The 19,734-nt window shown below is 32.1% G+C and overlaps 3 protein-coding genes across 5 annotated transcripts; 2 read left to right on the forward strand and 1 right to left on the reverse strand.

Annotated features, from left to right (window-relative positions):
- The first annotated feature begins 1,968 nt into the window (after nucleotides 1-1,968).
- LOC111795583 (AT-hook motif nuclear-localized protein 5) lies at nucleotides 1,969-5,210 on the forward strand. 3 transcript variants are annotated; one of them, XM_023678094.2, is made up of 6 exons: nucleotides 1,969-2,373; nucleotides 3,167-3,234; nucleotides 3,685-3,819; nucleotides 4,055-4,213; nucleotides 4,807-4,888; nucleotides 4,986-5,210. In XM_023678094.2, exons 1-6 carry the CDS (start codon nucleotides 1,983-1,985, stop codon nucleotides 5,036-5,038), a joined length of 888 nt encoding a protein of 295 aa, XP_023533862.2. In that variant the 5' UTR covers nucleotides 1,969-1,982; the 3' UTR covers nucleotides 5,039-5,210. The 3 variants fall into 3 exon arrangements, with proteins under 3 accessions (XP_023533862.2, XP_023533863.2, XP_023533864.2); XM_023678095.2 differs by having other exon boundaries at nucleotides 1,970-2,373; nucleotides 4,989-5,210; XM_023678096.2 differs by having other exon boundaries at nucleotides 1,970-2,346.
- Nucleotides 5,211-10,373: 5,163 nt separating this feature from the next.
- On the forward strand, nucleotides 10,374-15,284 carry LOC111795005 (glucomannan 4-beta-mannosyltransferase 2). The gene is made up of 9 exons (XM_087123984.1): nucleotides 10,374-10,826; nucleotides 10,908-11,006; nucleotides 11,128-11,380; nucleotides 12,847-12,957; nucleotides 13,237-13,373; nucleotides 13,457-13,570; nucleotides 13,676-13,875; nucleotides 14,276-14,500; nucleotides 14,600-15,284. The coding sequence occupies exons 1-9, from the start codon at nucleotides 10,500-10,502 to the stop codon at nucleotides 14,760-14,762; spliced, it is 1,629 nt and encodes a 542-aa protein (XP_086980110.1). The 5' UTR covers nucleotides 10,374-10,499; the 3' UTR covers nucleotides 14,763-15,284.
- A 752-nt stretch (nucleotides 15,285-16,036) lies between these two features.
- On the reverse strand, nucleotides 16,037-19,464 carry LOC111785900 (histone deacetylase HDT1). Its single transcript, XM_087123985.1, has 10 exons — nucleotides 19,308-19,464; nucleotides 18,960-19,030; nucleotides 18,634-18,854; nucleotides 18,359-18,372; nucleotides 18,220-18,273; nucleotides 17,956-18,125; nucleotides 17,220-17,297; nucleotides 17,050-17,143; nucleotides 16,411-16,528; nucleotides 16,037-16,314 (listed from the first exon to the last, which is right to left on the reverse strand). The coding sequence occupies exons 1-10, from the start codon at nucleotides 19,318-19,320 to the stop codon at nucleotides 16,254-16,256; spliced, it is 894 nt and encodes a 297-aa protein (XP_086980111.1). The 5' UTR covers nucleotides 19,321-19,464; the 3' UTR covers nucleotides 16,037-16,253.
- Between the last annotated feature and the right edge of the window lie 270 nt (nucleotides 19,465-19,734).

Raw genomic sequence — 19,734 nt, forward strand, 5'->3', positions numbered from 1 at the left:
AAAACCTGCTCACGAGCTCCAATTATTCCAAGAAAAATTTAAAACGAAACTAGCCACTAGATGGTTTCATCCGCCGCTACCCTTTATACTTAGATCAATAGAACTTGCTCACGAGCTCCAGTTACCCCAAGCCACGAGATAGTTTCATCCGTGGTTCCCATTTATAATGCCAAAATCGATAGAACTAGTTACCAAATGGCACTACAAAGTTTGAGGAATGAAAGTCAGTCTAAATGGATTGATATACAAATAAAATAAACATAATCTTTTTCTAAAATGTAGGTTGGATATGACCAACCTCCTCATATAGAAATAATAAACACATTAAAGGGAATATTACAAGCAACAATTTATAATATTGGACTATTTTCCTTCCAATTTTTAAAGAAACAATAAATAGTTTATAAACATATTATAATATCTTATTAGCTGTAAATTTTGATTTGTAGGATAATATTAAAATTTAAATACAAACAAATATAATTTCATTCATTTTATAAATGTTCAGATTCGATGACAACGGTAATGATATAAAATTCTTACCTATTATAGGTTGATACAGCGGTATTTGACACATGGTCGACAGTTAGATGTTTGACTCTTTTCAACTTTCTTGACACATGGTCAACAGTTAGACGTGTTTAAACTAAAAAAAAATATAATAAAAAATTACGATCACCCTAAACCTACCAAAAAAGGTTAAAAACTCTGGTTTCATAGCCGCTCAAATACTATGAACGGAAAAACCATAACTAAAACACACAAATATTGAAAAATAAATATTTCAATATAGTTATAATTTATTAACTTCTTATATTTGTTAAATGTTAAAATTTAAAATTTCGATTTAATAAAATCTCATAATAGTTACTATATAAAGACAAATTTTTATATTTAAAATTACCGACTAAATTTTAATTTTTTTTTTAAATTACAAGACAAAAATCAACAAAACTATGTGCAAAAACCGCGGCACAAAGTAACGTGTATGCATATATCACGGGTGGTATCGTCGTATGCTCGACATTTGTTATCCTGCCCGGAGCGAAATGCCCGCTCCCGGCATGTGAATGAATGACCTAATCCCAAACTAACCAAAAAAGTGAGTAATTTGACTAAAAAAATTAAAAAAAATTCAATTAATACCCGAAATTGTTCACAATTTATAGAATTTCAAATATTTTTATTTTTGTTAAAAAAAATATATTTATATTAGAAGAAAATAAATGATATATATTAAAACAAGTTAATTATTTTACTTTTGATTTAAGCTAATAATAATTATTAAATTTGACATGAAAAAGGTTTTAATTAAAATAATCGAGCAAAATGAGCATGTATTTTTTTACTTGAGGTTAAAATTTTAATTTACTATAGTATTAAAAATGAATAGTAATTATTATGTTGTTATTATTACTAAAAATTATTGATAAATAGGTGCATTATTTTGTAGGATTTAGTAATAACTTAAAATATTTATTGAGTATAAACAAGTAAATTATTAAATAATAATGAAAATTCGGGTTAAATTACTAATTTAGTTTTTGGAAAATATAGAAACCCATTTTAAATGTGAATTAGTTTCTAGATTATTTACGAAAAAATAAATAAATTTTAACTTTATCTCGACCATAAGCAGTAATTTTATAATTTAATTACAAAATTTTACTATATATATTTATCCTATGATTTTTTTTTTGACAAAATAATATATATTTATGTCAGCAAATTTGATAGTTTATACAATTTTAATTTTCAACGACATTTTTTATATATATATATATATATATATATATATATATATATATATATATATTTTTTTTTTTTTTTTTTTTTTTTGGTACAAATTGTATTAAGATTAAAAAAAAAAATCTGAATTAAAATTGCGATTTGAAATTATTTATATAATTCCAAATAATTATTATTTAGCTTTAAAATCACTATTATTTAAAACCTACCAAATAAAGAAAAATGATTTTAAAATGCTCGCCCTTACAAATCCGAAGGTACAGAGCATTCGTGAAGAGGTATTTTCGATGGAGGATCAAAATCTCACGGCGGAAAGCGAATCGCTTACGGACCTGAAAAGCACCACGACCGAGATAAATGGGGCGTCGGACGACGAAGACACGTCGATCGGGAACAGCGGAATCGTCGGCGAAGGGCATCTTGAAGATTTGTCCAGCGGTGAGGTGATTTCAAAGAAGAAGAGAAGAGGAAGGCCGAGGAGAAAAGCAGCCATCGACCTGGAGAAGCCGTCATCGCCGTCATCGCAGGGGAGCCTCTCGTCGTCCGCCAATTCACGAAACACTTCGAAACGCCGCCTTGGGCGGCCGCCTGGTAGTGGTAGGTTGCAGCTTCTCGCATCTTTAGGTACGCTAGGTTTCAACTCTCGATTCCGTCAATCGGTTTTTCTTTTTCAATGCGTAACGCGCCGCCGCCGTGAAAATCGCACGTAACCGTCAGTTGTTTCTTTTCGTTTCTTGGATTAGGTCGTTCTCTATATTCTTGTTGATTTTTTTTTTTTTTTTTTTTTTGGCATTTTCACGTTAATTTTGATTTTTTTTTTTTCAACGGAATATATATATATATATATATATATATATATATTTTTTTTAAAGAGAAAAATCTATTATTCTTTATATAAACTAAGTATTTCTTCTTTTTCCTTTTTTAAACTGAACGGAATCGTAAAGTATTTTTGTTTTAATTTTTTTTTATTATTCTTTTTGCGGCCATATTTTATTTTTTAAAAATAAACTCAATTTTTGTTTGAAAACAATTTTATTATTTTATTTATTTTAATAAACATATAAATACTTTTTTTTTATTTTTTAAATATAAATAACCCAATACTTCTTATTTAACTAATTTAATATTAAATTCAAGTACCGAATAAAAAAGTTCAACATTTATTAGAAACTTTTAAAATTAAATAATATTCCAAAAAAAATGATTATGAATTTTAAATTTCAGAATTCATTTTTAGGTTAATGAAAATCAAAGTTTCTTTTTTTTTTTTTTTTTTTTTTTTTTTTTAATTTTCTGTTTAATATTGATTCGAACCTTGGACTTAGAACGGCGTTATCGAGATGTTTGAAATCTGTGAAGGTTAAATTTGTTTTGAAATTATTATATTTATTAATAGTCTCGAATATATTTGAAGGTGGTTTTGCTTGGGACACTGCCGGCGGAAGTTTTACCCCTCACATCCTCCATATTCCAAAAGGAGAGGTAAGGAATAAATATGTATAACTCATGATTTAATTCATAAGCTATGAAAGTTTATTGCATTTAATTATTAATTAAGATATGATCTGTTATTAGTTTTATAAATTTCTAAGATATAGGTGTCGATTCGAGTATAGTTCAATGAATTTGACACTAGTTATCATTATAGAAGTCGATAGTTTAATACGTATAATCTGTATGTAGTTCATTCATTTGCTTTAATCAAAATCAAACCGTCACATAGACTCTGAGTATAATTTGTTGAAGATTGTTGAGAGGGAATCCCATGTTGACTACATAAAGAGACGATCATGAGTTTATAAGTAAGGAATATATCTTCATTGGTATGAGACGTTTTGGGGAAACAAAAAATAAAGCCACGAGAGAGTAGACAATATCATACTATTACGAAGAGTCGTACTTGAAGAGTAATTAAATGTTAAATGCATGCAGGATATTGTGAAGGGTCTATCAAGATTCTCAAAGAAAGGTCCTCGAGCAATCTGTATAATTTCTGCTGTTGGTTCAGTTTCGAGCGTTCATCTCCGCCAAGTTGATGCGAAGCCCAACACCACACAGAAATTCCAGGTTTGTTTATGACGAAACTATTGTTTGGTGGATGAAATGGAGTGTGATGTAGGTCGGGGAGGAGAACAAAACACCCTTACGAAGGGTGTGGAAACTTTTCCCTAATAGACGCGTTTTAAAACCTCGAGGGGAAGCCCGAAAGGGAAAGCCCAAAGAGGACAACATCTGTTGGATTTGAGTCGTTACATGGAGATTAAAACACTTTATATTTATGGATATGAATGTGAATGTGCAGGGAATGTTTGAGATTCTGCGCATAACAGGATCGTTTGTGGGACAAATGAACGGTAAACGCACTAAAGTGGGACAGGTTTCCATTTCACTCGCTCATCCTGACGGGCGAGTTTTTGGGGGCGTCGTTGCTTCTGCACTCATAGCAGCCACCCCCATTCAGGTATCTCTCATTTCTTTTCAAATTTGAAAACCTTATTGCATCTTTAACATTTTAAGATTATATTTTCAACTATACTAATTCGAGTGAATGTCGAGATTGGTCGATCGTAAACTTATACAAAAGAAAAAAACTTGACTTTATAGAAATCTAATTCTATTGATTTTTGTCAATATACTATCGTCTCATATGGATTTGATTGTCTATAATAACATGAACTGGATTTGATTATCTATAATAACATACCAATAGAAGCTTGGAATGTACTTTTGATTAAATATAATTGTTACCCATATGATATGTCTGGTGGATGAAAGTTCTACATCGGCTAATTTAGAGATTAAGCATGAGTTTATAATCAAGGAATACTCTCTCCATTGGTACGAGACATTTTGGAGAAGCCCAAAGCAAAGCCATGAGAGCCTATGCTCAGGGTGGACAATATCATACTATTATGGAGAGTTGTGTTCATCTAAGACTGTCCACTTTTGTTTGATTTGATTTGATGAATGTTTTCAAATTATCATAATACTAATCAAATATCTTTAATATTGTATCATACCCTTGATTTTAATTTGAGATCCATGTGTTGATAGATTGTTGTGGCAAGCTTTAAGCAAAAAATTAGCCCTGCAGTTAAAAGGATGCACACACCAGCTCACAACAGCCAGTCCTCAGGTATTATTATTATTATTATTATTAAATTTCATTTTGTATCTTATCTGTTTGTAAATTTTTTTTAAAAAAATGTTGAATATATTCCTTGGAATAACAGCAGGCACTGATGAAGAAGAAGTATGTGATGCTCCGGGTACCCCGCAGCATTAAACCACCAAAACGACACCGTTTCTTCAGCAGTTAGCAGTCTTCACCTCCAGAGGTTACATGTACTTCTCTACCTCTTCTTATCTCACACAGTCAGTCGCACACAGTGTTTGAATATTAGAAAACTCGTAGCAAAACTTCCTTTGGTGGTGATTTTATAAGAAGTTTTTATCAATTTCTAGTGTTCATCTTTTACTTTTTATATTAATCATTTCTCAATTTCACCCAACTTCGCATAATATTTATTGCATATCATTCATGGGCTTTTGAACCGATTGGATAAACTTTGGGCCTTGGACTAGAGGTGGATCATCCAAGGCACATTAGCATGGCGTACTTCTTTTGTATGAACTAGGGTTTTGGTTTGCATGGCGTACTTCTTTTGTATGAACTGGGGTTTGAAACCAAACTTCTCCTCAGGAGAATAGATGAGTCGATTCATGTGAGATCCAATGTAGATCCAACTTTCTATTCACTCGTGGGATTCGGGCGGTCTAGGGGGACCACCTCGGCTCCTCTCTTCTCGAGAATCCATACATCCCTTATCAGTATATGGACAGTTATCTCTCGAGCACAGGTTTAGGTTCGGACTCAATGGGAAAATAAAACGGAGCAAGCCCATTGGCATTTAGTAGTTAGTGTTAGACGAACATGTCTCTCCACAATAGTCTACTTTGAGCATAAGCTCTCATGGCTTTACTTTGGGCTTCCCCAAAAAATGTTCGTACCAATAGAGTTAATATTCCTCACTTATAAACCTAGTGGAGGTGGGACGACAAAATTAAGTTTGGATTTGATTGAGCTTTTTTTTAACCAAACCAAAAGAATATGAAGAATAAGGAAGAAGGATTTGATTCCAGCGCTAGTTTTACCCCATTTATTACCAAACAAACTGACAAACACTCATATGAAAAGCCCAACTTGGGATCTTTTTTTTTCCTTCTTTCTTCTCTTTACTCTTTCCATGGAGATTAGATGAAGAATATGTAGCCCAGAAGTTACCCCCAAAATGGATGCAATATATATATATATATATATATATATATATATATATAGATGAGTATGGTACAAGTGGGGTGTGCTCAAAATATTCCAATCTTAAATAGCAATCCATAAGTTAAATGGGCTGCACAGATGAATGTGTGTATATATATATACATATTATATTCTCCCTTTTTTTGACTTTGGTACAAGTGGGGTGGGGGAAAATTATTCCAATCTTAATTAGCAACCCATCTCTCTTCAAATATATTCATCCATTATTTTCATTTAATATTCAATTTTTATCTCTTATATGTTACCACCTTTTAAGGCTCTCAACTTTACCTTAAAAAAAAATTATTCTAATTATTGACTTTATTCATTAATGATTTATCATAAAAAAGAAAAAAAAAATTAAAGTTGTTTGGAACCCAATTTGTAACTAAGGGGCCTATGGCATGTGACTTTAAATTCTTATCTCCTTAGACTTCTAAATGAAGTCATTATGCTTCAAATTTTATAAAGTTAAAAAAATATTCCTCATTTAGAAAATATATATATATGGTTATTTTTTTTTAATAATATTTATTACAAAATCTTATTTTCAAAAAACAATTATCTCAATAATTGAAAAATTAATTAAGAATATGCTTATATATATATATATATATATATATATATATCAAAATGAGTTGTAATAGAAGACAGAAAATGTGTTAGAGGATCACTATCAAAATGCCCTCTATTATCATATTATATATATATATATATATATATATATATATATATATATATATATATTTTGTATAAAATAAAATATTGAAGAACCGACAGTCGTTGGCTTAAATAAATGCGTAAATATATATTTTTTTAAAATAAATAATAAGAAAGGCTATACTTTCTTTTGAATTATTAAATACAACTTTCACATCACATGTTTTCTCCCACAAACACATAATTAATATTGCCTATGTACTATTTAACATTATTATTATTATTATTATTATTATTATTATTATTTTCCATAAAATAATTCTACATTTTTTCTCAATTAAATTCTAAAAAAATCTTCAATTTAAATCTAAGTTTTTTTTTTAATTTCAAAAAATCATTTTTCACGAGTGAACTTAATTCTATACATTTAAATATAATTTAATTATAATTTTCATATCTCATAGATTCAGATGCTATATTTATAACTTTTTTTAATAAAACAATTAAAATTAAATCATTTTCTAAATTAAAGTTGCATAGAGAATATATCGGATTGTAAAATATATATATATATATATTTTTTTTTTCTTCTTCCAATCAGTTAATTATTAAATAATTGCCAGCTGTGCTTCTTTTGGGCGGGTCAGAATCTTCACTCTTATTGCCACATCAACATAGTTAGTTGTTGAAATAAATAATTTCATAATCACGAGATTCACTTTTGCCTTTTTACCATCACTTTTTAATTATCTTATGCTTTACAATTGTTTTCCATTTATTATTCGTATAACCTATAGTTTTTATTTATCCATTTTTCCCTTTCGTAAAGTTACCGGTGCATCGTTTTGTTGAATGAAAGTCCCACATCGGCTAATTTAGAGAATAATCATGAGTTTATAATCAATGAATACTATCTTCATTGGTACAAGGCCTTTCGGGGAAGCCCAAAGTAAAGTCATGAGAGCTTATGCTTGTGGACAATATCATACCATTGCAGAGAGCCGTGTTCATCTTAACTCGACACATTTTCAGCATAAGCTCTCACGACTTCATTTTTATCTCTTTAATTAAATATTGCATTAATTATCAAATAATAAAAAGAAAATAAACTTAACCTAAATCGTTGCTAAAGCCTCTATTTATAGGGTGAAGAGTTTGGTAGGTATTTTGAATGTGAGATATCTTGTTAGAGTTATGATGAATATCAAAAGCTACGGAGAATTATAGGCCATCATTGTCAAATAAGGAACCTCTTTCTCGAGACTAGTCACGAGTTAAAAATTTAATAACTTAAAGAACAAACTAAACTCCTCGTGTACGTTAATGTGAATACATTCACGACATTACATAACTTGCTCGAACAAACTTAGATGCTGCCAAATTAGCTTAACCGAGTTCCAATTTTACAAATTTAACCTTCATAGCTTTAGTTCCCAAGTGAACATGTGGGTTAGATGAAAAAATGAGAATAAGATGAAATTAAATTTAAATCAAATTTAAATAGTATTTAATTAATTAATTATAATACATATTTTCGATTTATAGTATGATGTCCCACATTGGTTCGGGAGGAGAACAAAACACTATTTATAACGCCATTCGTAAGGGTGTGAAATCATTTTCGTAAAAGACGCGACTTAAAGTCTTGAAGTAAGCGGAAAGTTAAAAGAAGACAATATTTAGTAACGGTGGATCTGGGCCGTTACATATACCGACAGAATAAAAAAGAAATTAATCTAAACTTATTAGGAGGAGAGAGAAAAGAGGGTTGGAGAGGAGAGAGAAAATAGGGTTTAAAAGCAAATTATTGAGAGTGATAAGAGAGAGATGAATAGTGAGTTTGAAAAGTTTACAAAGTGGAAGCAGCCAAAATCAGAAGATAATTAAATATTTTTAAAATAAAATAAAATAAAAATAAATAAAATAAAATAAAAGGGTGTGTTCTGTATGTGTGTCGGTTACCCCTGAAACTGTCACGTTACAGCTCATCTTTGCTACTAACCGACATTTCCTAAACCCTAATTTTACCCCTTTTTTACATAACTTAACCATCTCTTTATTTAACCTTATATTATTACATCATCAAATCATTAACTTCTTTTCTTAAATAATTAAATTTATTTTATTTGAATCTACCCACCAAACTCCGATCCTTAAATTAATATCGGTTAGGAATCACGAACCACCACGAACGTCATTGAAAAATACTTATTTTAGTTTATAAAACATGCCCAAAATATGTCGAAATTATATTAAAAAATAAAAATAAAAGAAATATTTAGGCGTCGTTGGACAATAATAATAATAATAATAAAAGACGACCAATCTTTTTCTTAAAAATTTTTAAACATATAAATTTGGTCATTTGTGTGTCCTACTCTAATGTGTCATTTTCATATTTTCCGTTTGATTATAAACCCATAATCATTTTATAAATTAGTCGATGTGGGACTTTCAACGAGAACAAATAATATTATAATATTTAAAAATAAATAATAGGTGAAATATCTATTTTTTTAGACATTTATTACAATTAATTTTACAATTTTTTTTTGGGAACGTGAAGGACGCTAAAGCTACGGTACCCACCGCGTTCCCTCATCTTTCCTTTTCACCTTTTTTCCAAAAGTATAAAACATAAAAACATTGTTTTTTTTTTTTTTTTTCTTTTTATAAATATAAATTAAAAAATAAAATGATAATTTAATTTTGTCGAATTAAAGACAAACCCTGACGGCCAACTTAATTAATTAAGAAAGATTTGAAATAATAAAATAATTAAGGTTATAAATAGACATATTAATAATTGCTTCTAAAATATTATTTAAATAAATACCCACAAATTTATTTAACCCAACCACTGATTCCCTCCAACAAATATCTTTGAACGTTTCTTTTCTTTCCTTATCGTCATATATTTTTTTTCCCTTTTAAAGGTAATTTAATAATTAACTACAACATTTTACCGCATGTAATTTTAAATTCATTTTCAACCCCAAAATAATAATAATAAAAGACTCTTAAATATTTTATTAATTAAGATACTTTTTCATTATATTAACGGCTGAATTTCAAAAAGATTTTTTTTAATGTTAACGTTAATTTGTCATTTATTTCTTACAGTAATATTCTGTTTTACTCATCAAGTAGACTATTATTAAATAATATAATACAATTAGCAATAAAAATTCAATTTTTTTACCATTCGTACAAGATAAATAACTTAATTTTTAAGTTAAATGTGGGTAAAAATGGTAGGTGTGGATAGTCAACTGGGGCAATCCATTAAAAAAAAACTAATGAAATTGAGAAACAAATTCCCATAAATTCATAAGGTTGAATGATTAAAAAATAATTAAGAAATAATAATTTGTTTTGATTGGTTTCTTAATTTGGGTTAGGGCAGGCAGTGGTTGGGACACACAGTAAAAAAACACAGTAAAAAAATTAAGAGCAGCCAAGCCAACCAAACGGAAAGTTAAGTGAATTAAACCCCCAATTATCATCTTTTGTTTACTATATATACACCCATTTCTCCATCTCATTAATCACTCTCTCTCTCTCTCTCTCTCTTCTCTCTCTCTTCTCTCTCTCTCCTCCCCTGTCTCTGCTACTGTTATCTTCTTTTTTTTTTTTTTTTTTTTTTTTTTTTTTTAAATTTAAAAGAATTAATTTTTTTTAGTAGCGGAGGCGGAGAGAAACTGAAGAAATCTGGGTTTGTTTCGAAACCCATTTTGGATCTCTGTCGGTTTCTCTGTAATCCGCCGCCATGGCCGACGCTACACAGATTCTGTTACCGGAGTCGTTTCAGGGCGGAAGAGGCAATTTCAGCGACCAAATTTGGCTGATTTGGGAGCTCATTAAAGCGCCATTGATAGTTCCTTTGCTCAGATTAATGGTTTATATTTCATTGGCAATGTCTCTGATGCTCTTCTTTGAAAGAGTTTATATGGGAATTGTTATTGTTTTGGTTAAGCTTTTCTGGAAGAAGCCTGAAAAACGCTACAAATATGAACTGCTTCAAGATGATTTGGAATCTGGAAGCTCTAATTTCCCTCATGTTCTTATTCAAATCCCAATGTTTAACGAACGAGAGGTTCTGATTTCGCTGCCCTCCTCTGTTTTCTGTTTGGATCGAACATTTCACGAAATTTGTGACTGATTTTGTTTCTTCCAGGTTTACAAAATCTCCATTGGAGCTGCTTGTGGTCTTTCATGGCCAGCCGACCGCCTCGTCATTCAAGTTCTTGACGATTCAACCGACCCAGTAATTAAGGTAACTCCAAACTTTTCCGATGTGGGTTCTCCTTAAATCGGAACCCCCAAATCAGAAAAGCCTAATTTCAAAAATTTCCGATGTGGGTTCAATGTGGATTTATAAACTCACATTTGTGCAGCAAATGGTGGAGCAAGAATGCCTGAGATGGGCGAGTAAAGGGATTAACATAACGTATCAAATCAGGGAAACCAGAGGAGGGTACAAAGCTGGAGCTCTGAAAGAAGGGCTTAAACGGAGGTATGTCAGCCATTGTGAGTATGTCGCCATTTTCGACGCCGATTTCCGGCCGGAGCCGGACTATCTCCGGCGAGCCATTCCGTTCTTAGTTCATAATCCTGATATCGCCCTCGTTCAAGCTCGATGGAGATTCGGTAAGCTTTGCTTCTCAACCATTTCTTTTTACACTCTAATTGGGTATTTAATTAACGTTAATTAATTGCGTTTATGTGTTTGATTAAGTTAACGTAATTTCCTGGAGTGTCGGTGGTCTAATAAGAGTGCTGTTTTTTTTTTTTTTTTAATATAAATAAATAAATAAATATTTTTGGGCCTTTTTTTTTTTTCTTTTTCTAAAAAAAGAATTATAATAATTGTTTTTTTTTTTTTAAAGTTCTTTTCCTTTTTTTTTTTTTTTTTTTTAAAATAAGTTTTGTTTTTGTCTATTCACTCTTATCGTCGGCGGTGGAAGATTGGAGGGCAAATAGGGCCCACAATTACATAAGAAGGAACCATTAATCACGGAGTGGGCCCCACCCCTTTGCCACTATGATCGGGACACGTGTTCTACAGACGCTCATCACGAGCTCTGGGCCCCACCCCCTCCGCAAGATTACATATATATATATATATATATATATATATATATAAGTAAATCAATCGAAAATTTAGTATTATTATTATTTTTAAAATAGGATTTAAATTATAAGAATATCTAATAAAATTTTAAGTTGGCAGAAGCTTCTAATTTTTATTTTTTATTTATGAGACATTTTTTAAAAAAAATTAAAATTTGATTGATGCTTCATCTTTTTTAGTATTTATAATAAATTAATTTGTTATTATTAGTAGGTGAAAGTTTAAGACTAATTTTTTTTTAATTGCCGCATTAATGGACTTAGGTGAATGGACCATAATGTCCTCAAGGGACATTAATTAGCTTTGTCAAAAAATTAATTTTATTAATAAATGTTGGGCCTTTTTTTATTTATTTATTTTTCGTTTTCGCAATTATTGGCTGCTGGAAATTATGAAGAGCGTTATTTTTAGCCCTTTTCCGTATAGTCAACATTCTGTTCCCTAGGTGTAGCAGGAAATTGCAGTGATGTCCAGGGTACAACTGTAATTTCACATGCTGAGAATTTTATTTTATTTATTTAATTTTCCATCTCCCTTTCCGGAAAGTACGGGGTTCGCGATTGAAGAAAATAACGTAGGGGTATTATTGTCATTTGCAAAAAGTTGCCTCCTCCTCTCCACGTGGCTTTACCACAAAAATAAATAAAGAGTTTTTATTTATTTGGGAATTTAAAGTGACTTGTACAGTCCAATCAGCACGTTGTGGGTAGGCCTCATTGAAGTTTGTCTTACTCTGGATGACGTGGCACTTTCTTTTCAGTGATCACGTCAGGGGCAAAACAGGAATTTAGTAAATCAATTTCCTAAATTAACTAATCAAAACTTGCCAACTCATCCCTCACATGAAACCTCCTCAGTGTGTGGCACACCCCTCCACGTGGCCTGCTTCTAAAACAGTTCCTTTATTTTTCTATATTTTTAATTATTATAATTATTATTATTATCTTTTTTTTTTTTTTTTTAATTTTAATTATTTGAACAGTGAATGCAAATGAGTGCCTGCTGACAAGAATGCAAGAGATGTCATTGGATTACCATTTCACAGTGGAGCAAGAAGTTGGGTCTGCTACCCATGCCTTCTTTGGCTTCAATGGTATTAATACTCCCATAATTACTAATTATTATATTTGTTAGCTCAACACGACTCTCCACAATGGTACGATATTGTTCGAGCATGAGCTCTCATGGCTTTGTCTTGTGCCTCCCCACGAGACTTCAGCCCAATGGAAATAGCATTTTTTTTTATTATAAACCCACGATCATTCCCTAAATTAGTCAATGTGGGACTTTCATCTAACAATATTTACAATTAAGCGTATTTTGTTAATGGGTTTAGATGGTTAATACGAAAATTAACATCCATTGATTGTAGGAACTGCTGGAGTGTGGAGAATTGCTGCAATCAATGAGGCAGGTGGGTGGAAGGACAGGACCACCGTGGAAGACATGGACCTTGCCGTCCGGGCTAGTCTTAGAGGCTGGAAATTTGTCTACTTAGGTGACCTGCAGGTGAGATTAAAGAACATGTCCTGTTTCTTGTCCATTTGCTGTCGGATTAGCTGACTAAACTATGAATTTGTTGCTGTGTTCAGGTAAAAAGTGAGCTTCCTAGTACTTTCAAGGCCTTCCGTTTCCAGCAGCATCGATGGTCTTGTGGCCCTGCCAATCTTTTCCGCAAAATGGTCATGGAAATTGTCAGAAACAAGGTCTTATACTTCATCAAATCATCGTTAAATCCGAAAGTTTTTAAGGTTTTGAGACAGTAAAATGGTCGGTTTTAGTAATGGATTGTTGTTTTGTTGTTGTTGCAGAAAGTGAAATTCTGGAAGAAAGTTTATGTGATCTACAGTTTCTTCTTTGTCCGGAAGATCATTGCCCATATGGTTACTTTCTTCTTCTACTGTGTTGTTCTTCCCCTCACCATTTTGGTTCCTGAAGTGTATGTACCAATTTGGGGAGCTGTTTACATTCCTTCCGTCATCACCATTTTGAACTCGGTCGGAACCCCAAGGTTTGTTCTTTTTCTCCTTAATTTGGGTCGTTACTATATACCTATCATGAACAGTGTTTTACGATAAAGTTATGTTTAAACGTTATTTCCGCATAGAAAGGATTACGCCTTTCGCTATGATGATTGTAGGGACGGTAGGTAAGTAGAAATCTAGGGTCGTTACATTTTGAACTCTTAGTGGGAACTCCAAGTTTTGTTCTTTATCTCCTTAATCTAGGGTCGTTATCGTATACATATCATGAATAGTGTTTTAAGATGAAGTTTATGTTTAAAGAAAAAGTTTATGTTTAATAGTTATTTTCACATATAGAAAGGATTGCGCTATGATAATAGTGATTCTAGGTGAGTAGAAATCTAGGGTCGTTACATTCATGTTGAATCTTTGCTATGCAAAATGCAGGTCGATTCACCTTCTGTTCTACTGGATCCTTTTCGAGAACGTGATGTCGTTGCACCGCACGAAAGCAGCTCTAATCGGTTTATTCGAAGCGGGTCGAGTGAACGAATGGGTTGTGACTGAAAAGCTAGGAGATGCTCTGAAGAACAAGGCAGCTGCTGATGCTGCAAAGAACAAAGCAAACGCCAAAGTTCCCAAAATTAGACTAAGATGCAAGTTTGGTGACAGGTAAATACAAAAAAAAAACATCCTCGTATTACTCACAAAACATAGTAAACATAGTTTGAAGATGAAATGTAATCATGTTCTGTTTGAAAATGGGAACAGAATCAACACATTGGAGCTGGGATTTGCAGCGTTCTTGTTCTTTTGTGGGTGCTATGACTTTGTTCATGGGAAGAACAACTACTTCGTGTACCTTTTTCTTCAGACATTCAGCTTTCTGATCACTGGAGTTGGATATGTCGGAACCATCATCCCAAGCTCTTAAAAAGTGAAGAACACTTCCGTTTATATATATATATATATATATATATATATATATATATATGAATATGGGGTTCTGAGTTGCATTTGAGATTCAGCTAATAATGTTCTACAGAAGAGAGTAGCGTGCCTAACTTAGAGGAAGAAAGAAAGGAGTTTCACAGGCGAATAGTTCAGATAAAAAGCCTGAGATGTTATGGAAGGAAAGATGAAGAAGAAGAAAATGGGGAATTGAATTGCCAAGGGCATTTTCGTCATTTAGATTGTTTTTTTTTAATTGTGAAAATTCTTTTTTTTTTTGTAATTTTCTGGGGTTGTTGGTCAATTTGTTTCCTTTCTTTTTTTTTTTTTTTTTTTTTTTTTTAAATTTTTATTTTTATTTTTCAGGGGAAAATGTTTTAGGGCAATGCATTTTAGGGGACAAAATCAATTTTCCTTTTTCTTTTTGTATTTTTTTTTCCCTATTGATTGTTAGCGTTATGCAAGAGTATCATCATGTTTGAAATTTGGATACTTTTTATTTTTATTTATGGTGAAATTTTATTTATATAATATCTTTTTACAAATAAAATGTATTGGAACAACTTGGATCCATGTTAAAAACAAGATAAATATAATTTAAAAAATTAAAAAAAAAATCAAACCTTTAATCTTTTGTTCAATTGGGTAAATATAATCAGGTCTTTCTTTACTATTTAAAAGTTAAGATTAAAATATTAGATTAGTCAATGATTAGTGAATTAGATAATATAAATTATGACTTTATATAATATTTGGATTCCATCTCTCCTAAGTTAAATAATTATAATTTAGTTACAGCTTATAATACTCTTGACTTTGTAGTGTCGGTGGGAATGAAATAAATAATTTTAAACTTACTCTATGGTTATTTGGGAGTGAAATAAATAATTTAAATGAAGATTAAACCTTGGGTTATGGACATTTATATTTTTTTATTTCAACGGTACAGTGTCGGCAGAAGCCTATGAAGAGAGAGGGATCAGCGCCGACAAAGGCGGACGCCAAAGAATGGTCCATTCGAGTGAAAAAGGATTGAATAGGACAATATAATTGTACCACCTCAACTACCTTAATCAAATCTCAACTACCTTGATCAAATCTGTTCATATGAAATACTAACTTTTAAAACCATATAAACTAAATTCTTAACTTTCTTAACTTTGTTCGAACTACTATTGGAATCGTGTATAAGGTTTCTAAACTATATAAGGACTAAAATCGAACTTTCTTAGAATGTTAGAATGATGGGCATGAAAATAAAAAAGAGGATTCTTCGGAATAATAATGATAATAAGTACAACAATAAAACAAGAAAACATACATTTATCAAACTGAATTCATCTTCCTCAAACTCAACACATTCATTTCTCGTCCTATAATCCCAACCCACCACAAAATTTAAGCCGAGACTCTAATCTATTTAGAAAGCAACGTACTGAAGAAGCTGCAGAAAAAAAATATGGCAGTGTTCCTTTTACTTACCCCCGTGCTTAGCCTTACTGTGCGACTGAAGCGCACCATCAGAACCAAATGACCTGAAACAAACGAAACGGAGGACATTATGTCAGAATCATAAGGACACACTTCCATTTTCAGCAACTAATCTTTCTTTTACAAAAACAAAAACATACCTGTCGCAGGATTTGCAAGAGAACTGCCCACCAGATTTTGGGGTCTCTGATTTGGCAGGAGTTTTAGCGTTCTTCTTGGTTGGGTGGGGAGTGGCAGTATGGCCCCCCTTCTTTGAATCTGGCAATACACAACCAACAATTTCAGAATATAGACTACATTATGATCAGTTGATAACGGAAGAGACAAGCTTTTGCTATAATTGGCAATTCTATAAAGCTCTAAAAAGAGTAAATAATTGACATTCTTGAAACAATGCTTTTGCCAAAATGCAAAAGTATGGAGTAAATAAGAAGTCGTTTGGTAATGTTCGTGTTTAGTTACTGTAATCATTTTTACTCTTAAAATGCACAATAAATATCTACAAGTAGTATTAACATAAAAATGTTGGTTTTTAATCTTAAAAAGTAATTTTCAAATAAATTTTTTGCATATTTAGAAGAATGAACAATAAACAAGATAAGATTACCTAACATGTATCTGTTTTGTTTTTTTCTATAAAGAAGAATGAACAAGAAATAAGAAAAGGTTACCAAATGTACTTCTGTTTATCTTTATAAAAAAGAGGATGCAAACAAAAAGACAGGAAACAAAAAACAAAATAGTGAAATATTTTTGCCTTAAATAGTTGAAAGAATTACCAGTCTTTACAGGCGAAGCTAACTTTGCTTTCTTAGCAGGGAGGGGAGTCGTCTTGGAGGCAGACTCATTTGGCCTCTTCTTGGTTGCTTCAACCTACAAGGATAAGAGGTAATCAATATGATGCTACATATGATAAAGAAGATGACAACGTTACTATGATCACAAGCACCTTCTTCGGTGTCTCCTCATCACTTTCAGTGTCATCATCTTCATCATCAGATTCGCTACTGTCAGCATTGAGCATTTCCTGCCGATTATCACAATGTAAATGTCCAAGCCAAATCACAGAAATAAATGAAAACTGAAATAGTCACCGTAGACTATGATGCATACACTCCAGATTAAGAGTATTGCTCACGTGATTTTGAATATAAACTTCAGTGAACCAAATTTTTAGTGTTTTGCAAATGTTTCATAAAAAAAAAACAACATACATTCAATGCTTGTATGTAAATATGAATTGGAAGGCCATTTCAGAACAGGACACGAGAAGGGGGAAAAATATACAACAAAAGAAAATGTAGAATCTCACCTCCTGATTACTTCACATGAAAAAAGGTAATAGGCAAAGTTAAATGTGGAGGAGAACCAACAATGGTATTAACAATAATCTAGGGCTTTCAGTTCGAAAAAAATTCAAATGCCACCCACGAAGGAATCACTTATATTCAGTTGATGCATGGAAGAACTCACCAACAATTTTCCAACTATTTGATTTTTGGTTTTTGACAATGAAGATTATAAATATTAGTTCTACCGGTGGATTTCCTGTTTTCTTATCTAGCTTTCAAAATCCTGTTTCTAGTCTTTTGAATTTGGCAAAGAATTCAAACATTTTCAGAAGATAGATAAAATCCATAGCAAACAAATAATTTGAATACAAACACAATTGAAAGAATCTATACCTCATCCGATTCATCATCAAAATCTTCATCTTCGTCAGAGTCATCGTCATCCTCAGAGTCATCTTCATCCTTGCTTGGTTTCGAAGGCTTTGCATCTGACTTCTTTAAAGACAGAGCCTTTGCAGCATTACTTTTATCGGCAATAGCCTTCTCCTTCTGGGTAGCTTTCCCTGATAGAGAGTCATCATGAGATAATGCGTACAGAGTCTTGAGTATATTTCCAAAAAAAAAAACACCAACGTTTTAGTAGTGGCTTGCATTTACCGTTTTGAGCAAGGGGCAATTCAAGTTCTTCATCCTCCGAGCCAGAATCAGAATCTGAATAGATACAACACACTCTAAGTTAATCTTCCTCAATAGACATGTGTCGAGGTACAAATCTTATGAATGCGAAACAACTTACCAAAATAATCGCCAGTGGAAAAGAGAGAACAGGAAGTGGTCAAGGAAAAAAAAAACTCAATCCCATCATATGAAGTAGCATCAGCTTCAAAAATTCTAATTAAGCTAATTAATAAAAATATGCATACATCAAATCTTTTGATCACCTATACGAACTACTATAAACTTTAAGGCCGGCCATGAGACACTAACAAATATAATCTTCAAATAATACATAAGCTTATTATCGTTAATCTAAGGGGAAATATAAATCCTCAAAAAGGAAAGAAAGGATATGGATCTTGATCCTCGGCATAAGCCTGGTATCCAGCACAGTAAACACTTCCACCCTTCCCATTATGGGAGAGCTCAAATTCCTTCTCAAACACAAGATCAAATGATAGCTGGGGAAACTTCTCTGAGGAGAGAATGCCAAGAACAAGCTTTTGGCCACCAATCTTCAAGAAGATGGTCACGTTTTCATTTGCTTTGTCCTTCTTTGTTTCACCTAGAGTCGCCTGAATAAAAACATTTCATCAAATGTGCTACGTGAGAAGACCTTACACCAAACCATGTAGTTCAACTGGGAAAATGATAATAGCAATAATGAGAACAGCCCCTACCTGTGATAGATGCAGGTACTGCTGAATTCCAGGCTTCACAACGAGTGCCTGACCAGGCTTGACTTCAACACCTACAATACCAATTGTATAACGAATGTTCTTAGTTCATCATGTCACAAAAAAAGGAAAAAAAAAAAATCGTGATGACTTTAAGCAATCCAAATACTACGAGAACTGGTTACAACAAAAACAAGCTAAAGAGATTGAGAGAACAAAAGCAAAAAAAAACAAACAATAAACGAAGCAATCCGAAAAACATATATATTGATACAGACGGCAGCAAAAGTGAAGAGTGGAGAAACATGATAAACGATAAAGCTAAGAAGAAGGAAAAGAACAATAGCTTACCCCAAAACTCCATCGACAGTGCACGTAGAAGACTCTAGGGTTTAAGAAAAGCCCTGAAGAAGAAATGAACAGTGACACAACTTCAGAACGAACGATCGCACAGACGTGATTGGCAGTCGAAAATGTTTGAACATTTTATATGGGAATTGGCGCCAGCTTTCCGGGTAGCTTAGGGTTTCAAATCATCGATTGACAAATTTCAATGTCGGTGTGGGCCTGCATCTTGGCCCATGTAAGTGTGGGCCTGCATACTGGCCCATGTTAGTGTGGGCCTGCATCTTGGCCCATGTAAGTGTGGGCTTGGGCCTAATTAATATTTTTTTGAAAGCCGCTAATTAATAATTAACGACACTTAAAACGTTAATAATCAAAATATTGCTTAATAGTTATAATTTGAATTTCATTTATTTATTATTAGTACGTATTA

The sequence above is a fragment of the Cucurbita pepo genome, chromosome 5 (genome assembly GCF_057944985.1).
Source record: "Cucurbita pepo subsp. pepo isolate OVF chromosome 5, ASM5794498v1, whole genome shotgun sequence".
Lineage (NCBI taxonomy): Eukaryota > Viridiplantae > Streptophyta > Magnoliopsida > Cucurbitales > Cucurbitaceae > Cucurbita > Cucurbita pepo.